The sequence below is a fragment of the Pinus tabuliformis genome, chromosome 9 (genome assembly GCF_031772625.1).
Source record: "Pinus tabuliformis cultivar Carrire ecotype Pingquan chromosome 9, CPIR1, whole genome shotgun sequence".
NCBI classification, from domain to species: domain Eukaryota; kingdom Viridiplantae; phylum Streptophyta; class Pinopsida; order Pinales; family Pinaceae; genus Pinus; species Pinus tabuliformis.
Window position 1 is genome coordinate 1,703,658,100 of NC_142307.1, and position 15,787 is coordinate 1,703,673,886.

Consider the following 15,787-nt stretch of genomic DNA (forward strand, 5'->3'; position numbering starts at 1 on the left):
TGTTTTATTTGCAAGCCCAAGCCTTGTTTCTTCCCTCTAATTTCTCTTCCTAGCAGTATCAATATTTTATTGACTTGTAATATGAACAATCTATAGGGTAGATGTAGGGAAAATATCCACTTCAAGTGGTTGATTTTATCAACCATTTCCATTCCACATAGCTTGCAATTCAGCCTCAGTCTATCATTAACCCCATATGGTTCACTATCCTCCCACATTGGGTCCAATTGTCTACGTATTTTATAAGACATTGATTAGACTTTTAAACCTATTACAAAAAACCAATGGTGAAATTCAATCAACAGAAAACAAAAAAGAATATTGCGATTAAAATATGACAGCTACTTAAGTGTTAAATCTCCCATTAAAAAGGGGCAAGAAGAGGTATATCTAATGGACATCACAAATCCTGTACTAAATCTTGAATAACAATGAAAATGCAAGCATAAATTTTTCCACATACCGAGGAATATGGATATGGTTGATCAAAGTAAATCCCTATTCCACAATGGCTTGGTTGATGACAATGAAAACATTGTATTTCCCCTTGTATGCTTGATGGAAAATGGTCACAGTATCCTCACCACTCAATCCCCTCACCTACTTTCGTAAAATGAGGGTTAAAAAATCAAAAAACCAATTATAAGGCAGGTTTGACATGGACAAGGAGATGATTTACATCAACTTGCAATGGTTATGGAATTCATTGCACAATAGTTTAAATGTATTGCAACACCCACACCTAAGGTTCACCATAATAGATGCTCTAAGACTATTTGGAACACTTACAAACATACCTATAAGTATTCGTATCCATGCAACATTCGATAAAGTCTTATGTATTTAGGTTGGTATTAAAGAGACGTGAGGTATTTATATGAGAAGTTAGGTCTTCTTTAGTTATTTCATTTTTAAATATATTATGTTGCCTACATCATGATCTCATTCTCTATACATGTTATACTTGTTACGAATTCCAATCCTATTTTGGTTGTATCGTGTATATATATGTATCAAGGCTATTTCTAAACCATATACTTATTAAATACAAAACATAATGTATCTTATGGCTTAGGTACACATATAGACTTACAAGTTATATTATTAGCTGGGAATAAAATTGACTTACATCAACACTTCATATTTTTTTATGTATTGTAACAAGAATTTATTGGGAAGCTATAAACAGAGGTAAGTTATAATCTATGTATATCCCTTTTCATATGAATTACGTTGTTTGTATGCGATCATAATTTCATAACAATTATATGAGTTTGTATGGAGTATGTAACTGATAATATATTCTGAAGGAAATAGTTGTAGAATACTTATAGGCATCATACACCAAACAAAATTTACCCCAATTTCTACAATTAACATTAACTGCACTTAACTTCTATGTGCCTTCTTAGAAATAGTATGATGTATGAGACTAGACTCTAAGTGGTATAAACTACTTAAATGTATTACCAATGTATTGCACCTAGATAATTCAAAGAAAGGACCAAAATATTAAAGTTCAAACTAGAAGTGGATGAATTAACAATGATGAGACAAAACAAAAGAACACCTCAAACAAGGTAAGATCATCTCCCCCAGTGATATTCCACACTATCCCACTTGCTTGCTCAATACCCATATCCAATAGGGGTGATTGAATGGCATTTAGTGCAGCATCACGAGCCCTTGATTTACCTGCAATAATATGAAGTTTTTTGAAATGATGAATTGTACATTCTGAACATATTGAACAAGCATTGAAAAATAAAATTATAAGAAAGACTATTCAAAAATGCAATCACAAAACTGAAACCAAAGATAACATGTGAGAGACAAAGGTCTTGATTTATAAGAGTGCAATTATTTCTTAACTTTGAATGACAGAACAAAATATAGTTATAAATTTTAATATAGTTATAAATTTTGTTTATGAAGACATTCAATTCTAAAACAATTAAGAAAGAATAAGTGAAGTTTAGCTTTAAGGAGCACACTATTCATGCGCATGTAAGGGCTAGAACATACATTATGAAGCTATCACCCTTAATCTTAAGGACTTCAATATTTGATTTAAACTTCCAACCTATTTTAAAGAAAGATGTTATGATTTAACATTCTCAACCTGTTAACCCTCACATCATCAAGGGTACATACAGATTTTTGCAGCAGATTCCATCACCATTATAAGCCCAAGGTCACAAGTCAGAAACCTTGTAACAACCATACAAAACCCTATGTTAGGTGTCCTACATTTGCTTGGTCGTACCGTGGTTGACTCCTTTGGGTTCATCTTTGGCTCCTTTCATCCTTGATAGGATTGGAGGGCCTTGGATGGTTCTAGGGGAGATTGTTTTTTGTCGAGGTGATCATTGGTGTATGCGCCAATCCAACCCACGTCGAGGTGCACCTATGTCTTACCGCATGGATGTCTATTGAGACTATATGTGGCCTTGGTGTTGTGCAGTATCCCTCAGCCAATATTCATACATGGCAATCTCACAAAAACCCTTCACATTTCCTGAGGTCGTTCACAAATTCACATTTCCCAATGCAAGTGGTCTTAGAAGTAGAAAAGTCAACTTGGTCCCATATTGTTCAGCTTGATGAGAAGATGACATGCCACATGGAATTTTTCCAAACAGTGAAGGCAATAGCAAGTTTTGATCAAAGGTGGTCAATAAGTATTACAATTTACAAGTTTCCATGTGGCATTATAGGGGCAAATCTTACAAAAATTGACATGCAATATGTCAAAATTGGTCTATAGAAAAAGAGGAACAAAACCCACATGTTAGTTCTCCAAATTCCCAAGGGCATTAGAGATCAATGAGATGGGAATGATGATGTGGATAGGGAAATGATGATGTGGCAACGTTAGGCACGATATGGAAAATTGAAGGCATGCCCATTCCAAATCAAGGCAAGTTTTGGTAAACTCAAATTAGAATGGTCAAAATCATCAAGGTGTTGGATATCCCAGTCACAAGTAGATAAGTCAAATTTACTACTAAGTAAAAGTCAAGCGAACCAGACATGAGAGAATCAACTAGCCATTAAAAGGGTCAAGTTGGATGTTGGAGCGACCATGGACCAAGGGAGTTAGGAATGTGAAAATTCTATCACTGCAACAACTGGTTTATTTTACCTACTTATTTCCCGATAAGTTATTTATGAAAATCCTTCAATAAACATTAAAATAAATTTTGCTGCAAATATCACATCATAATACAAAAACAAACACATGCACAAGAATTAACACATCGACACAAATATTTTGGACAATCAGTCCCCGGAAAAACCCAACATGGGAAAATCGGTGCAGCAAGGGAGGATTTTATTATTTAGCAATTCTTCATTACAACTAGGTGCCAAACTGGCTTACCCAACAGAGAGAAAATTCTTCAGCACTTCCCCCAGTCTCAGCGTCAGCCTGGATGACCTCTGCGTTGCTCCCAGACCCTCTGCGTCAGCCCCTGCCTCTCTGCGTCAGCCCCTGCCTCTCTGCGTCAGCACTGGGCCTCTCTGCGTCACCCACGCAAGCCCTCCAGTGACTGCGTACTCTGCAACCTCTACGTCTGCCTCTCCAACCTCTGCGTTGTTCTCCTGTTGTTGTTCCCGACTCGCTGTTCCGTACTTGTTGCCTCCTGCTGCTCTCCAGACCTCTAGTTCGAATTTCTTAGCTAACCCCGCTCTAGAAATCGAACTGACTGGTCTCCCTCAGTGTGTTCTCCAACTGACCCTCAAGCCTCTTCTTATACTTTTCCTGTCGGTCCTCCAATGGCCGAGATTAAATCTCTAATCAACGGTTAAGATTAGGTTTGGCTTGATCCATGACTTTTGGAACCTTCTAACCCAGTTTTATATTAATACCCATTAATATTTTATTTTTCCTAAGTTTAGACTTAGGAACTCCATTAAAAATATTAATTATTTTAATATCTCCCAAACCGTTAGAATCTATCCAAACCATTTCTAGGTCTTGGAGATCTCATGTGCTTTAGCCTCTTCACCAATTTTCATGGCTAGAGCACATCCGATGCTACCCCAAATCAACACTCCCTCTTAGCGAGCACTGTACTCTAGTAATACTCCACACTGAGCATTACTCTGATCATACGGCATCGGTACATGTGCTGATGCTAAGTCTCCCTACTCAACATCCTTTGCACTCCTGCATCCTGTACTGCTGCCCATGGCTCTATCACTGCCACTGCTACATCTGTACTGCAGCTCCTCTGCATCCGTGCCACTGCTGGTCCATTTTCCCAACACTGCATTTGCACTGCAAACTCCTCCTCATCATGTTGCATCGTGTTACTACTGACTGCTACTGCACTGCAACATCACACCCATTTCTGCTATTGAAATGGATTCTTTATCATCCCCATCTTCTCCCTGAAATAATCAAACTTGGTTCTTCCAAGGGCCTTGGTAAGGATGTCTGCCACCTGTTCTCCTGTAGGAGTGTAGCTCAACTATACAGCTCCTCGTTGGACACAGTCTCTAACAAAGTGACACCGAATATCAATATGCTTTGACCGATCGTGAAACACTGGATTCTCAGAGAGCTTGATGCAACTCTAATTATCACACATGATCCTGGTCGCCTCCATCTTTCTTCTAAATAGGTTCACAAGCAGTTTTCTGAGCCATATGGCCTCGCACGAAGTTGTGCTTGCAGCCATGTATTCTGCCTCAGCTGAGCTCAGAGCCACGGATTTCTATTTCCTACTACACCAGGAGGTCATTCCTGATCCAATGTTGAAACAGTACCCAGAGTTACTTTTCCAATCCACTAAACTTCTAGCCCAATCTGCATCAATAAACCCACTCAATCTGATATCCTTACCCCTGGTGTACAAGAGTCCATAATCGACTATTCCCTGTAAATACCTGAGAACATGTTTGGTTGTTACCCAGTGCGCCCTCTTCCGCTCCACCATGAACTGACTGAGGGTGTTAACAGCATAGCAAATGTTTGGCCTGGTATTGACCAGATACATCAGGGACCCTATGAGCTGCCTATATAAGGTGGGATCAACATCTTTGTCTTCTGATGTGTCAATCTTCTTCCAGTTGGTTATCATTGGAGTAGCCATGGCTCTACAATCCTCCATCTTGAATCTCTTCAGGATTTCTGTAGCATATCTCCCTTGCCCAAGGAAGATCTCCCCCTTTCACTGCCAAACTTCCAACCCCAGGAAATAATGCATTCATCCCAAATCCTTCATGTCGAACTCCGTGGCTAGATTCTTCTTGCAGTCCCCTATGAGCCTGGATGATCCTGTCTGGCAGAGATCATCAACATATAATACTAAGATTAGAGGCTCATTCTCTACAACCAGATAGTAGAGATTTGGATCTGCGTCACTCTTGACAAATCCCATTTCCTGCAAGTAGCCATCGATTCGCCCATACCACGCTCTAGGTGCCTGTTTCAGTCCATACAAGGCCTTCTTCAATCTGCATACATGAGACTTCTTCTCATGTGTCTCAAAGCCCTTTGGTTGTTCAATGTATACCTCTTCTTCTATCACGCCGTTCAGAAATGTCGTTTTGACATCCATTTGATGAATCTCCCACCCCATCTGTGCTGCAAGAGATATCACGGTTCTAATAGATGTATACCTGGCTACTGGGGCGAAGGTCTCTTCATAGTCAATTCCTTCCTTCTGAGCATACCCCTTAGCCACAAACCTGGCTTTGTATTTCTCAACGCTGCTGTTTGCAGCGTATTTGATCTTGTAAATCCATCTCGAACCTACCACTGATCTGTCTTGAGGCCTTGGCACTACCTCCCAGACATCATTCACCATTATGGAGTTGTACTCCTCTACCATCGCATCCAGCCAAACCTGATGTTGCGCTGCCTCTTGAAAAATGGCAAGCTCCCCATCCTGAGCTACTAATGCCTGATATCTATCTGGTTGTTTTCGCTCCCTCTTATTGTTCCTTGGCACATCGATGAACTCCTCTTCATCGCAGAATCTGACGAACTTCCCTGCTCGTTCTTCCTCTGCCAGCAGGTGTTTCTGTTAGCTCCTCCTCATCCTATGATTCTTCCTGACCCGAGGAAGAATTCTTTTCTTCCGTTGGTTTAAGAGGTTTGACCAACGGTTCCTCTTTTGACTACTCCTCAGAAGGCATTTCTCGAAATTTTCTGAAAGCCCTGTCTTCCATGAACTTTACATCTCGTCGAACTACTACCTTTTTGCTCACTAGAAGATAGATTATGTATGCCTTAGCATTCTTGATATATCCCACTAGATATCCTTTCTCTGCAGTTTGATCCAGCTTCTTCCTCTTTTCCTCGGGTATGCAGCAATATGCTAAGCTCCCAAATATCCTGAAATGACTGACTTTAGGCGTCTTCCCTGTGAAGACTTTCTCTGGAGTAATCTTGCCAAATACCCAATGAGGACTTCTATTCTGAACATAGACTGATGTGTTGCATGCTTCTGCCCACAGGAATTTTGGCATATCCTGATCATACATCATGGCCCTAGTTGCTTCTACAATAGTCTTGTTCTTTCTTTCTGCTACTCCATTCTGCTCCGGATTGTACGGAGTTGTCCACTCTCTTTTGATGCCCTCCTTAGCACAAAAATCAGTGAAGTCCTTATCGACATACTCTCCACCATTATCTAAGCGCAAAACTTTTATTTTCTTCCCAGTCAGATTCTCCACCAGAGCCTTGAACTCTTTGAATCGACATAAAACCTCGTACTTGGCTTTCAGAAAATAAATCAAAGTTTTCCTTAAGTGGTCACAAATGAAGGTAAGGAAATACTCGACACCATTAAGAGCTTTAGTGGACATTGGTCCGCAGATATCTGAGTGTATCAATCCTAGTACACTCTTGGCCCTATTTTTACTTCTAGAAAATGTTGCCTTGGCATACTTTCCTAGAGCACATCCTCTGCATACATCATCTCGTTCTGTACTAAGATCCGGAACTCCTATTACAGTGCTCCTGAGGATTCTCAGAACCCCATGGTACAAATGTCCCATTCTTCTGTTCCATAGTTCGTTCAAATCCTTGTCTCCATGAATGCCTATTAGTGCCATTGGTGATTCTAATTGTAGTCTATACAACCTGTTACTTTTGATCCCGATCTGCACTTTCTTTTTCCAGCTCAGGTGTTTGAAGTATACTTTCTCCTTGATGAAGAAAACGTTATAGCCTTTGCCTTGAAGTTGCGACACGGAAAGTAAGTCCATCCCCAATCTTGGTACATGCAGCACATTGGTAGCACAGAACTGCTCTCCAGTTTTTGTTTGAAAAACTATGGTAACCCTCCCAACTGGAGTACAATTTGCCTTGTTCCCCATGGTGATCTGAAAGTTCATCTTCTCCTCTCGATAATCTAAGAAACATTCCCGAATTCCCGTCATATGCCAAGAGGCCCCACTGTCTATATACCATACCTCTGATGATGCAGAGCTAGTCACACAAGCCACTTCTTCTTCCAACCTGGAAGCCAACATAGAGAAATCGAAATCACTTTCTCTTGTGCAATTTTCTGAAAATCTATGTGAGTCTCTTGACGTAGATGCCTCTGCATCATGGTCTCAACCCATAATTGATTTTCCCTTCCTGTCTCTGATTACTTGCTCTGATACCATGTGAAAATTCTATCACTGCAACAACTGATTTATTTTACCTACTTATTTCCCGATAAGTTATTTATGAAAATCCTTCAGTAAACATTAAAATAAATTATGCTGCAGATATCACATCATAATACAAAAACAAACACATGCACAAGAATTAACACATCGACACAAATATTTTGGACAATCAGTCCCCGGAAAAACCCAATGTGGGAAAACTGGTGTAGCAAGGGAGGATTTTATTATTCAGCAATTCTTCAGTACAACTGGGTGCCAAACTGGCTTACCCAACAGAGAGAAAATCCTTCAGCACTTTCCCCAGTCTCAGCGTCAGCTTGGATGACATCTGTGTTGGTCCCAGACCCTCTGCACTAGCCCCTGCCTCTCTGCGTCAGCACTGGGCCTCTCTGCGTCACCCACGCAGGCCCTCCAGTGACTGCGTAGTCTGCAGCGTCTGCGTCTGCCTCTCCAACCTCTACGATGTTCCCCTAGTGTTGTTCCCAACTCTCTGTTTCGTACGTGTTGCCTCCTGCTGCTCTCCAGACCTCTAGTTCGAATTTCTCAGCTAACCCCGCTTCAGAAATCGAACTGACTGGCCTCTCTCAGTGTGTTCTCCAACTGACCCTCAAGCCTCTTCTTATACTTTTCCTATTAGTCCTCCAACGGCCGAGATAAAATCTCTAATCAACGGCTAAGATTAGATTTGGCTCGATCCATGACTTTTGGAACCTTCTAACGCAGTTTTATATTAATACCCATTAATATTTTATTTTTTCTAAGTTTAGACTTAAGAACTCCATTAAAAATATTAATTATTTTAATATCTTCCAAACCGGTTAGAATCTGCCCAAACCATTTCTGGGTCTTGGAGATCTCATGTGTTTTAACCTCTCCACCAATTTTCATGGCTAGAGCGCATCCGATGCTACCCCAAATCAACAAGGAAGGGGACAATAAACTAGTTGTTGCGAAGACAAGAATCCTATGGACAGTCAAACTATATCCCAACCAACGCGAATTACTAGGAACAAGTCAAGCTTCAAGGAAAGTGTTAGAGTGGGACGTTGAGCTTCCGGAGTATATTATTCTTCATCTTTCACTATTCCGAACCATTTCCAAAGGGAATGTTGGACTTATTACCCACCACCTGTGGGTAGTATGCATAGGAGAAAAAATTTCTCCTAGATGGTCCTCAGCCAGAAGCCAACAGCCACCAGATAGCTCAATGTGCCATTACCTCCGCCACTTGAGCTAGCGATGTGGTCCCTCACCCATTTGTAATCATCGTAGGTTTGAAGGTGGGCCTCCTAACCTCAAAGGGAGTAAATTTGTTTACTTATCATGGACACTTTTGGGCATGGATTGGTGGGGGGATTTGGAGGAAAGAGTGGGCTAGGTTTGTACTCTTGTCTCCTATACCCAATTCGGTGGTTAGCCTTGTATCCTAGTCCAGTGGGATCTCCTTTACTGGACATTAGCTTTAGGGCGGGCACTACATGGGAAATCTCGACTTTGGTTGCATGGTCCTGCTTCCCGATGCCACATATATCACTCCCTTCCACTCATTTTAACCCCATTCATCACTTTTCCCATCCGGCTCGACATGTGTCCACTGGGTCCACATGTGGTTAGCCTCCCCATCCCCTTGTCCACATTTTGGGTCAGGCCTGGAACAATGCCTGTGGTTGATGCAGCGAAACAGAAAAGAAAAAGCATAATTTGGCCACTTACAACAGGAAATGTACCACAAAATGAAAAAGATGGTCAGGACATACAAATTTAGCACTTGGGCAAAAGCCAAACACAAGCTCTACCCCTCATTCATGGCCATCACCCTAGTTCCTGTGGGCCCTAGATGAGCCCCCTTCACACTAAGGAACCCATGATTGTCCCAAACCTTAGTGGGCAATGAGTTGCCCCACCTTAAAAGGGGGTATCTACTACTATATCCTACACTTCATGCTCTCATCCCCTGGAACCCAGGGCAGTTAAAGGCATATGAAGAAGGGTGGAAAAACAAAAGTCGGGGTAACTCATGTACCACGATTTGCTCCCTCCTACACTCATATACCCAAGTGTGAGCCTCCCTCGTCATAGCTACCCTTGTACCTATTGAAAAGTGTAACTAGGTTCGGTCTTGTTGACCACTGGAGTGGCACTTGATGATTACATGAAGATTCCATGCCCAAGGATGATCCAGAGGACACTTGTACCATCAAATATCGTCAGTCAACAGAGTTTTTTAACTCTACTTCTATCTTCTCATCATCTTTCTTGTACCCAAATTCCACACCCTACGGGGAATTGTAATAAGTGATACTAGTAATGATGAGTTTTGAGTCTGTAACAGGCCTAGGATGTTGGAACTTGATCAGCAAACGAGTACACCTTGGAGTGTTTTTTTTATCTGGTTAATTATCCCTTCTTTTTCAGAGGCAGATAATTTTCTGGGTTTTTTCACTCACGTTTTACCCCAAAGCCGGGGTGACGGTTTGAAGGTTGAGCCCCTGACACATCTTAGTGTCTAGAGTCAATGTATATTACCATACTAGATCACACAAAAAATTTCATGGAATTTGGTTAGGTCTAGGTAGTCATTTTTTAATTTTTTAGATTTCCCGCAGGTCAAAAATTGCAAATAAAATTGTATTTAAATTGTAATAAGTGTAGTCTAGAGAAGTTGTATGGGGTATGAGTAATCAAAATTACACCTCTCACCCTCAACTTTCTACTATGACACACTTTGAGGGGTTAATAATGTGTTTTGGACCCTCAAAACCCACTTTTCCTAAGTTTAGTGGGAAATCTGGCAATTAATTAAGCCAGAAATTAAATAAATGGAGAAAAATAAATATCCACACATGTTAAATGTTGTGGAAATGAGGTGGAAAATTATGGGGGAGTTAAAGTGAAGTCCCAAGGTGATGTGGACTCCTAAAATCAAGGAAAGGACATGTGCTCAAATAAAATCGAATTTCTGGCATTAAATGAAAAAGCTGCTTGGAAATTCGAATTTGTGAAGTTAATGCACATTTGGGAGGATTTGGGAGAATATTTGGTGGAGATTTTTGTGGGAAATTGTCCCCACATGGGTTACCACCCATATACACTTGTCATTCCACCATAAAATTCGAATTTGGCACATAAAGGAAGAAGAAAATGATGTCCACTTGCCAAAATTCGATTTTTACATTTGGCATTGGAGCTCCATTCAACAAATTCGAATTTCTCTTTGGGATTGTCACCTCATGCCACTTGTTTAATCACTTCTACATTAGGATTGGCTCCAATGCCATTTGTTATTGTTATTCTTCATTGGGATTTGCTCTCAACTCTCTATATAATAGAGCCATGGGCTCTCACATTGTATAATATTGTTACTAGCTATTGTGCTTGCGGAAACGTTGCTGCCTTGTACACTTTCAAAAATATCAGTAAAGACTTTGGGGTTTCATTCATGGGGTGTCCCTCATTTTCAAGTGTGATGAATTGTTGAGCATTGGTATAGTTCATTTTACTCATGCTTTGATCTAATTTGCTTCCATATGCTCTTGTAGATTTGTTAATGTAGAGCTATCTTGCATTGACATTTGATTTAGAAGTATGCTCTAGGTATAGAATGCTCTAGTTGGTTTTAAATAAATCTCTAGAGTTTCTTATCATTGTCTATTGCTAAATCTATATGGAACTAATTCTTGATTGAAGTTTTGTAAAGGGAACATCTTGTTGGGATTACAGAATCAAGCATGAGGGGACGTCTTTGGAAAGACCAACCCACTCTCAATACATTCTTAAAGGAGCTCTCATTTGTTCTTTGAACCTTCATAGTCTTATCTTACAAGGTGGTTTTGCATGGATTTCGGCACATAGCTTGTGCACAAGCCGAGAACTTCTAAATTTAAATCTCTTTAAAAAAAAACATTGTACTTCATTTCTTTCATTTGCTATCTAAGAGCTTGAAGATGGCTAAGCAAAGACAATAGTTTACTCTCACTCTTTAGCTTAGCCTTTTGTAAATTATAATTGTACATAGACATTTTATCTTGTTGATTTTTCCATTAATACTTAACTTATTTTGCAACCATTGTTTGGATTGTTTGCTAACTCTTGTGTGGCAGATTTTGAAGAGCAACTTCCCGCAACATCTAACAAGTGTTTGCAGGACCTTTGACAAGTGTTGGGGGTTCGATTTCCAAGGATGTCGTGAGCCCTTTTCAGGGTTATTTTGGCCAAGTCAAGTTCACTAGAAGGCTGCCCATTTTCCTCTTTAAGTCGTGGGCATTCAAAGGAAACTCGCACCTTATTTCCCTTGCGTAAGTTTTGTGAGATCTTGTCACTACTTTCTCAAGAAAGGAGGTCTAGTGTCCAAGTTTCAAGCAATTATTGTGAGGACTCCCCTTGAAGTATAATTGAGAACTTTGAAGGGCCCTCTTCTCATTGTAATATTAATAAAATATCTAACTTGCTTGTGGGAGCTTGGGATTTCTCCCATGGTATCCTATCTCCCCATTTAGAGGGAGGCTTCTCTTGGGTGGATTGACATTTGCATGGTTTAAGCTTTCATACTTCATTCACTTGCATGCTTTAATTGGGAATTAACACAACCTCACTATCACATTTCATTAAGTTAAAGTTTGTTACAATTTCATTTGAGCTTTGCATTTTCTTTCTCATTGTTGCTTGGAGCTACAAGCTTACACTTTACTTTGGGCAATTCATCCTTTACATGCAAACATTTTATATTCTTAACAAACTTTGATTCGTTTCCATTTACCTTGGTAAATTGTTTCATGAGCACTTGAATACATGCTTCAATTTTATGCTACATTGTTATCTTGAATATTGGAGCAATTTATTGTCATTGTCTATTTGAAACAAATTTTACTTTCAAGCAAATTACTTGTATCATTTTAATTCATTGATGAAACACATGCAACACTTGTAAGCTAATTTTATTCCTCCAATTGAAGTTATAATTGCAACTTATGTTGAACACTATTTCATTTTCAAGCATTGCAAATCAATCTCTTTGAAGCATTTGCATGTATCATTATTTTAATTTGGGGAATTAACACAATTTGCATTTCATCTAGGCATTTTAGTGTAGGAAGGCCCCAAGCCTCATTAAAATTTTACCTCCAACATAAGTTGGTTGAAGTAAACATCTTAGGGATCCTCTACTATTCTATTGACTCCTCACTGTGAGATCCATATCATTGGGCGAGAGTGAGGTCTGAGGATTGAAGAGTTAAATTGTAATTTTGTTATAGAGCTAATTAATAAAATTAAACAAGAGCACTTTCCATTACATTTACTTTACTTGTCTCTTGATGGTTTGAGTTTTCATATGCAAAGTCTATTCCAAAAGCAAGTATTGTAATCATTTCAAACAAGTGTTTCCTTTTCATGTTTCAAGTTTAATTGCATATTGATGTCTTGGTTTAACACTTCTTTTCTTTTACATTTCCAAGTTAATTACTAATTTTTGGGTTTTGGCAAGATATGTTTCACATGTTTTGATTTATAAGTTGATTATCTCAAAAGCATTTTGTATCTTACATATCTTGTGCTAACAATTCTTATTTACATTTCAGGGTTACTTTGTTTTCTCTTTTGAGAGCATTGCATTTTACTTTGAGCAAATATATCTTTAAATTGTTGAGCAAATTCCTTATAAGGCACTGGGTTTATAGTTTTTTAATCATATTAGATTGGCATTGTTATTTCAAGTTGCTCACTTCATATTTGCCCATAAATCCTTAAAAGTAATCCATTTTCACTATAACACTCTCCTAGAAACTCACATCTTTTAACTTAACTTTTCATTAGGGACCACCCCCCTTAGCTAGCCTAAGAGATAGCTCAAACGGAGAGAGTTGGGATTAATGTGACAGCCCCTTCTCTGAGTTCCCTGCCACCAACCACACCTTGTGGGGTTGAAGGCTTTTCTCACTGACTTGTAGGTAGGTGTAGGTAGCAGGGTCAACAGGTCTTTATAATGACATGTAATTATGATTTTAAGTAATGAGATGTAAATAAGAAAAATAAAATTATTATATTGACTTGCTTCATGGGTTTCATGAGCAAGGGATTTTGTTTTTGAGTCAGGACTCCCATTGAGAGTCTTTAGGATTTATTTGTCATCTAGTAATGAAATGTAAGAGTCATTTTCATGTAAATGAAGTCATGTTACACTGTGTAAAAGGACATCTTATCTATATAAAAGTATCCTCCAAGAACTTCTCACCAAACCTCTTCAAGTCGGCCTACAAACGATGAAGAAGCTGCTAGATCAAGTCAGCCTAACTCCAGCTGTCAAATCAGCCTATAGACCCAGTGAAGAGGTGTATATATAGAGGAACTCGGCCTCATTTAGAGACACACAATTCGGACAAACAACTTGACTTGAAGAAGTGAGAAGAAAGGGTGAAAGGCAGTAGAACGAAGAAGGAAGAGAATAGAAGTGCGAAGAAAGGAGAGAAAGGATTCTTCTGGGTAATGCGAAGATAGGGTTTCCTTTGGGCCAGTGAAAGTGACTATCTTCTGGGACAACGAAGTATATTCTGGGGCAGTGCGAAGTTAGAGCAACAAAGTTTCTTCTCGACCAGCCAAAAGACTTTCTTTTGAGGTACTACGAAGAAGGGTTTCTTCTAGGGCAGCAAGAAAGGACTTTTCTGGAAATGTCAAAGTAAAAATCTGGAGGTCGAGATTCTCTAGGGAAGTCGAGAAGGAGCAGTAAGAAGAATAGAGACCGAGTTTCTCTAGAAGGAGCCGAGGAGAGTTGTTCAAGATCAAGAAGAAAGGCAAAGAGAAGAAGAGGCAGAGCATCAAGGTTGGTGACAAGGTTCTTGGGAGGATACTAGAGTCAAGGGTCTATGTCATGGTCTTGGTACTTATCAATTGAAGATTTAGAAGAAGAATTTTTGTCGGGTTTTCCTCTCAAAAGGTGAGAGGTTTTGGCCCTGGCTGGAGAAGCCTACATACTGTGTCACTTGTCTTTTGATTATGCACTTTTGGTAAATGTCTTGATGAAAGAACACATTAATAAGCTAATGAAGAAAAGACTAAGATAAAGAAGAAAAAGTGCATCAAAAGCAATTATCAAGCAGAGAAATTGTTAACTTTGAATACCCTAGATTTCTCGACATGGTATTAGTGCCTAGGTGTTGAAGGCAAGAAGGGGCAGTCAAAGCAAGTTGACACAAAACAATCGATCTTCAAAGAAAGCATCAAAGCAAGTCGAAGGCTATCAACGAGTTCAAGATCTACATCAAAGAAACCCTAGATCGAAGGAGCAGGAAGAAAATTCAAAACCCTAGAAGCACTTCAAATATCATCACATCATCAAAAGATCGGGAATCAAGCACTCTTTCATTAATCACTCAAGAAGAAGGTCCTCTATCAACATCGAGATAAAAGAGGAAGTAAGCATCAATCCAACAAGTAAGTCTATGACTATATCTGATAATATCAAAATTTCTTTTTGCAAGAAAAGCAATAAATTGGTTGGGGAAGTAAATTTCCTTCCATGGAAGAAAAGGACTGACCTAAATCTTATTGAGAATGAGGTCATGGATCACATTAAGGGATTAATAACCCAGCCTCCAAAAGAAGATACTCAAGCTCATGCTAGATACATGAAGGGAGAAGTGAGAGCCCAAAGGATTGTTATAGAATCTATAAAAGACTCTCTAATCCCATATGTATCAAAATTAGAAACTTCAAAAGCTATATATGACAAACTGGTAGAGTTATTTTCTGTAAGTATCGAAGGAGAAGTAATCTACTTAAGGAAAGAACTCTACAAACTAAAGATATCCAAGGAAGATGGAATAGCCTCATACTTCATGAGGATATCATAAATTCAAGATCAACTACAAGAACTAGGAGAGGTTATGTCTGATAGGGAGATGACCATAGTGGTACTAAATGCATCACCGGAAGAATGGAGTAACTTCACTTCAAGTTTATATGGGAAGAAAGAGACTACTCCATTTCAAGATCTATGGTCACTCTGTAAGATCAAAGAAACCAGAATGAAGGCAAAGATTGATGTCGGACCAAGTGAGCAGAATCAAGCATATGCTACGATGACAAGACAAAAAGGAAAATTTGGTCCTCCAAAGAAGAGGAAGAACATGTATAAGATAAGATGTTATGGATGTCATGAACT

The 15,787-nt window shown here is 39.3% G+C and overlaps 1 protein-coding gene across 1 annotated transcript in view; it reads right to left on the reverse strand.

Annotated features, from left to right (window-relative positions):
• LOC149155453 (cell division protein FtsZ homolog 2-2, chloroplastic-like) overlaps positions 1-15,787 on the reverse strand; it is a 488,563-nt gene that overhangs the window by 241,836 nt on the left and 230,940 nt on the right. The window contains exon 5 of the mRNA XM_089445548.1: positions 1,571-1,695. Coding sequence (XP_089301674.1) covers positions 1,571-1,695 — 125 coding nt within the window. The remainder of the gene's footprint in view (positions 1-1,570; positions 1,696-15,787) is intronic.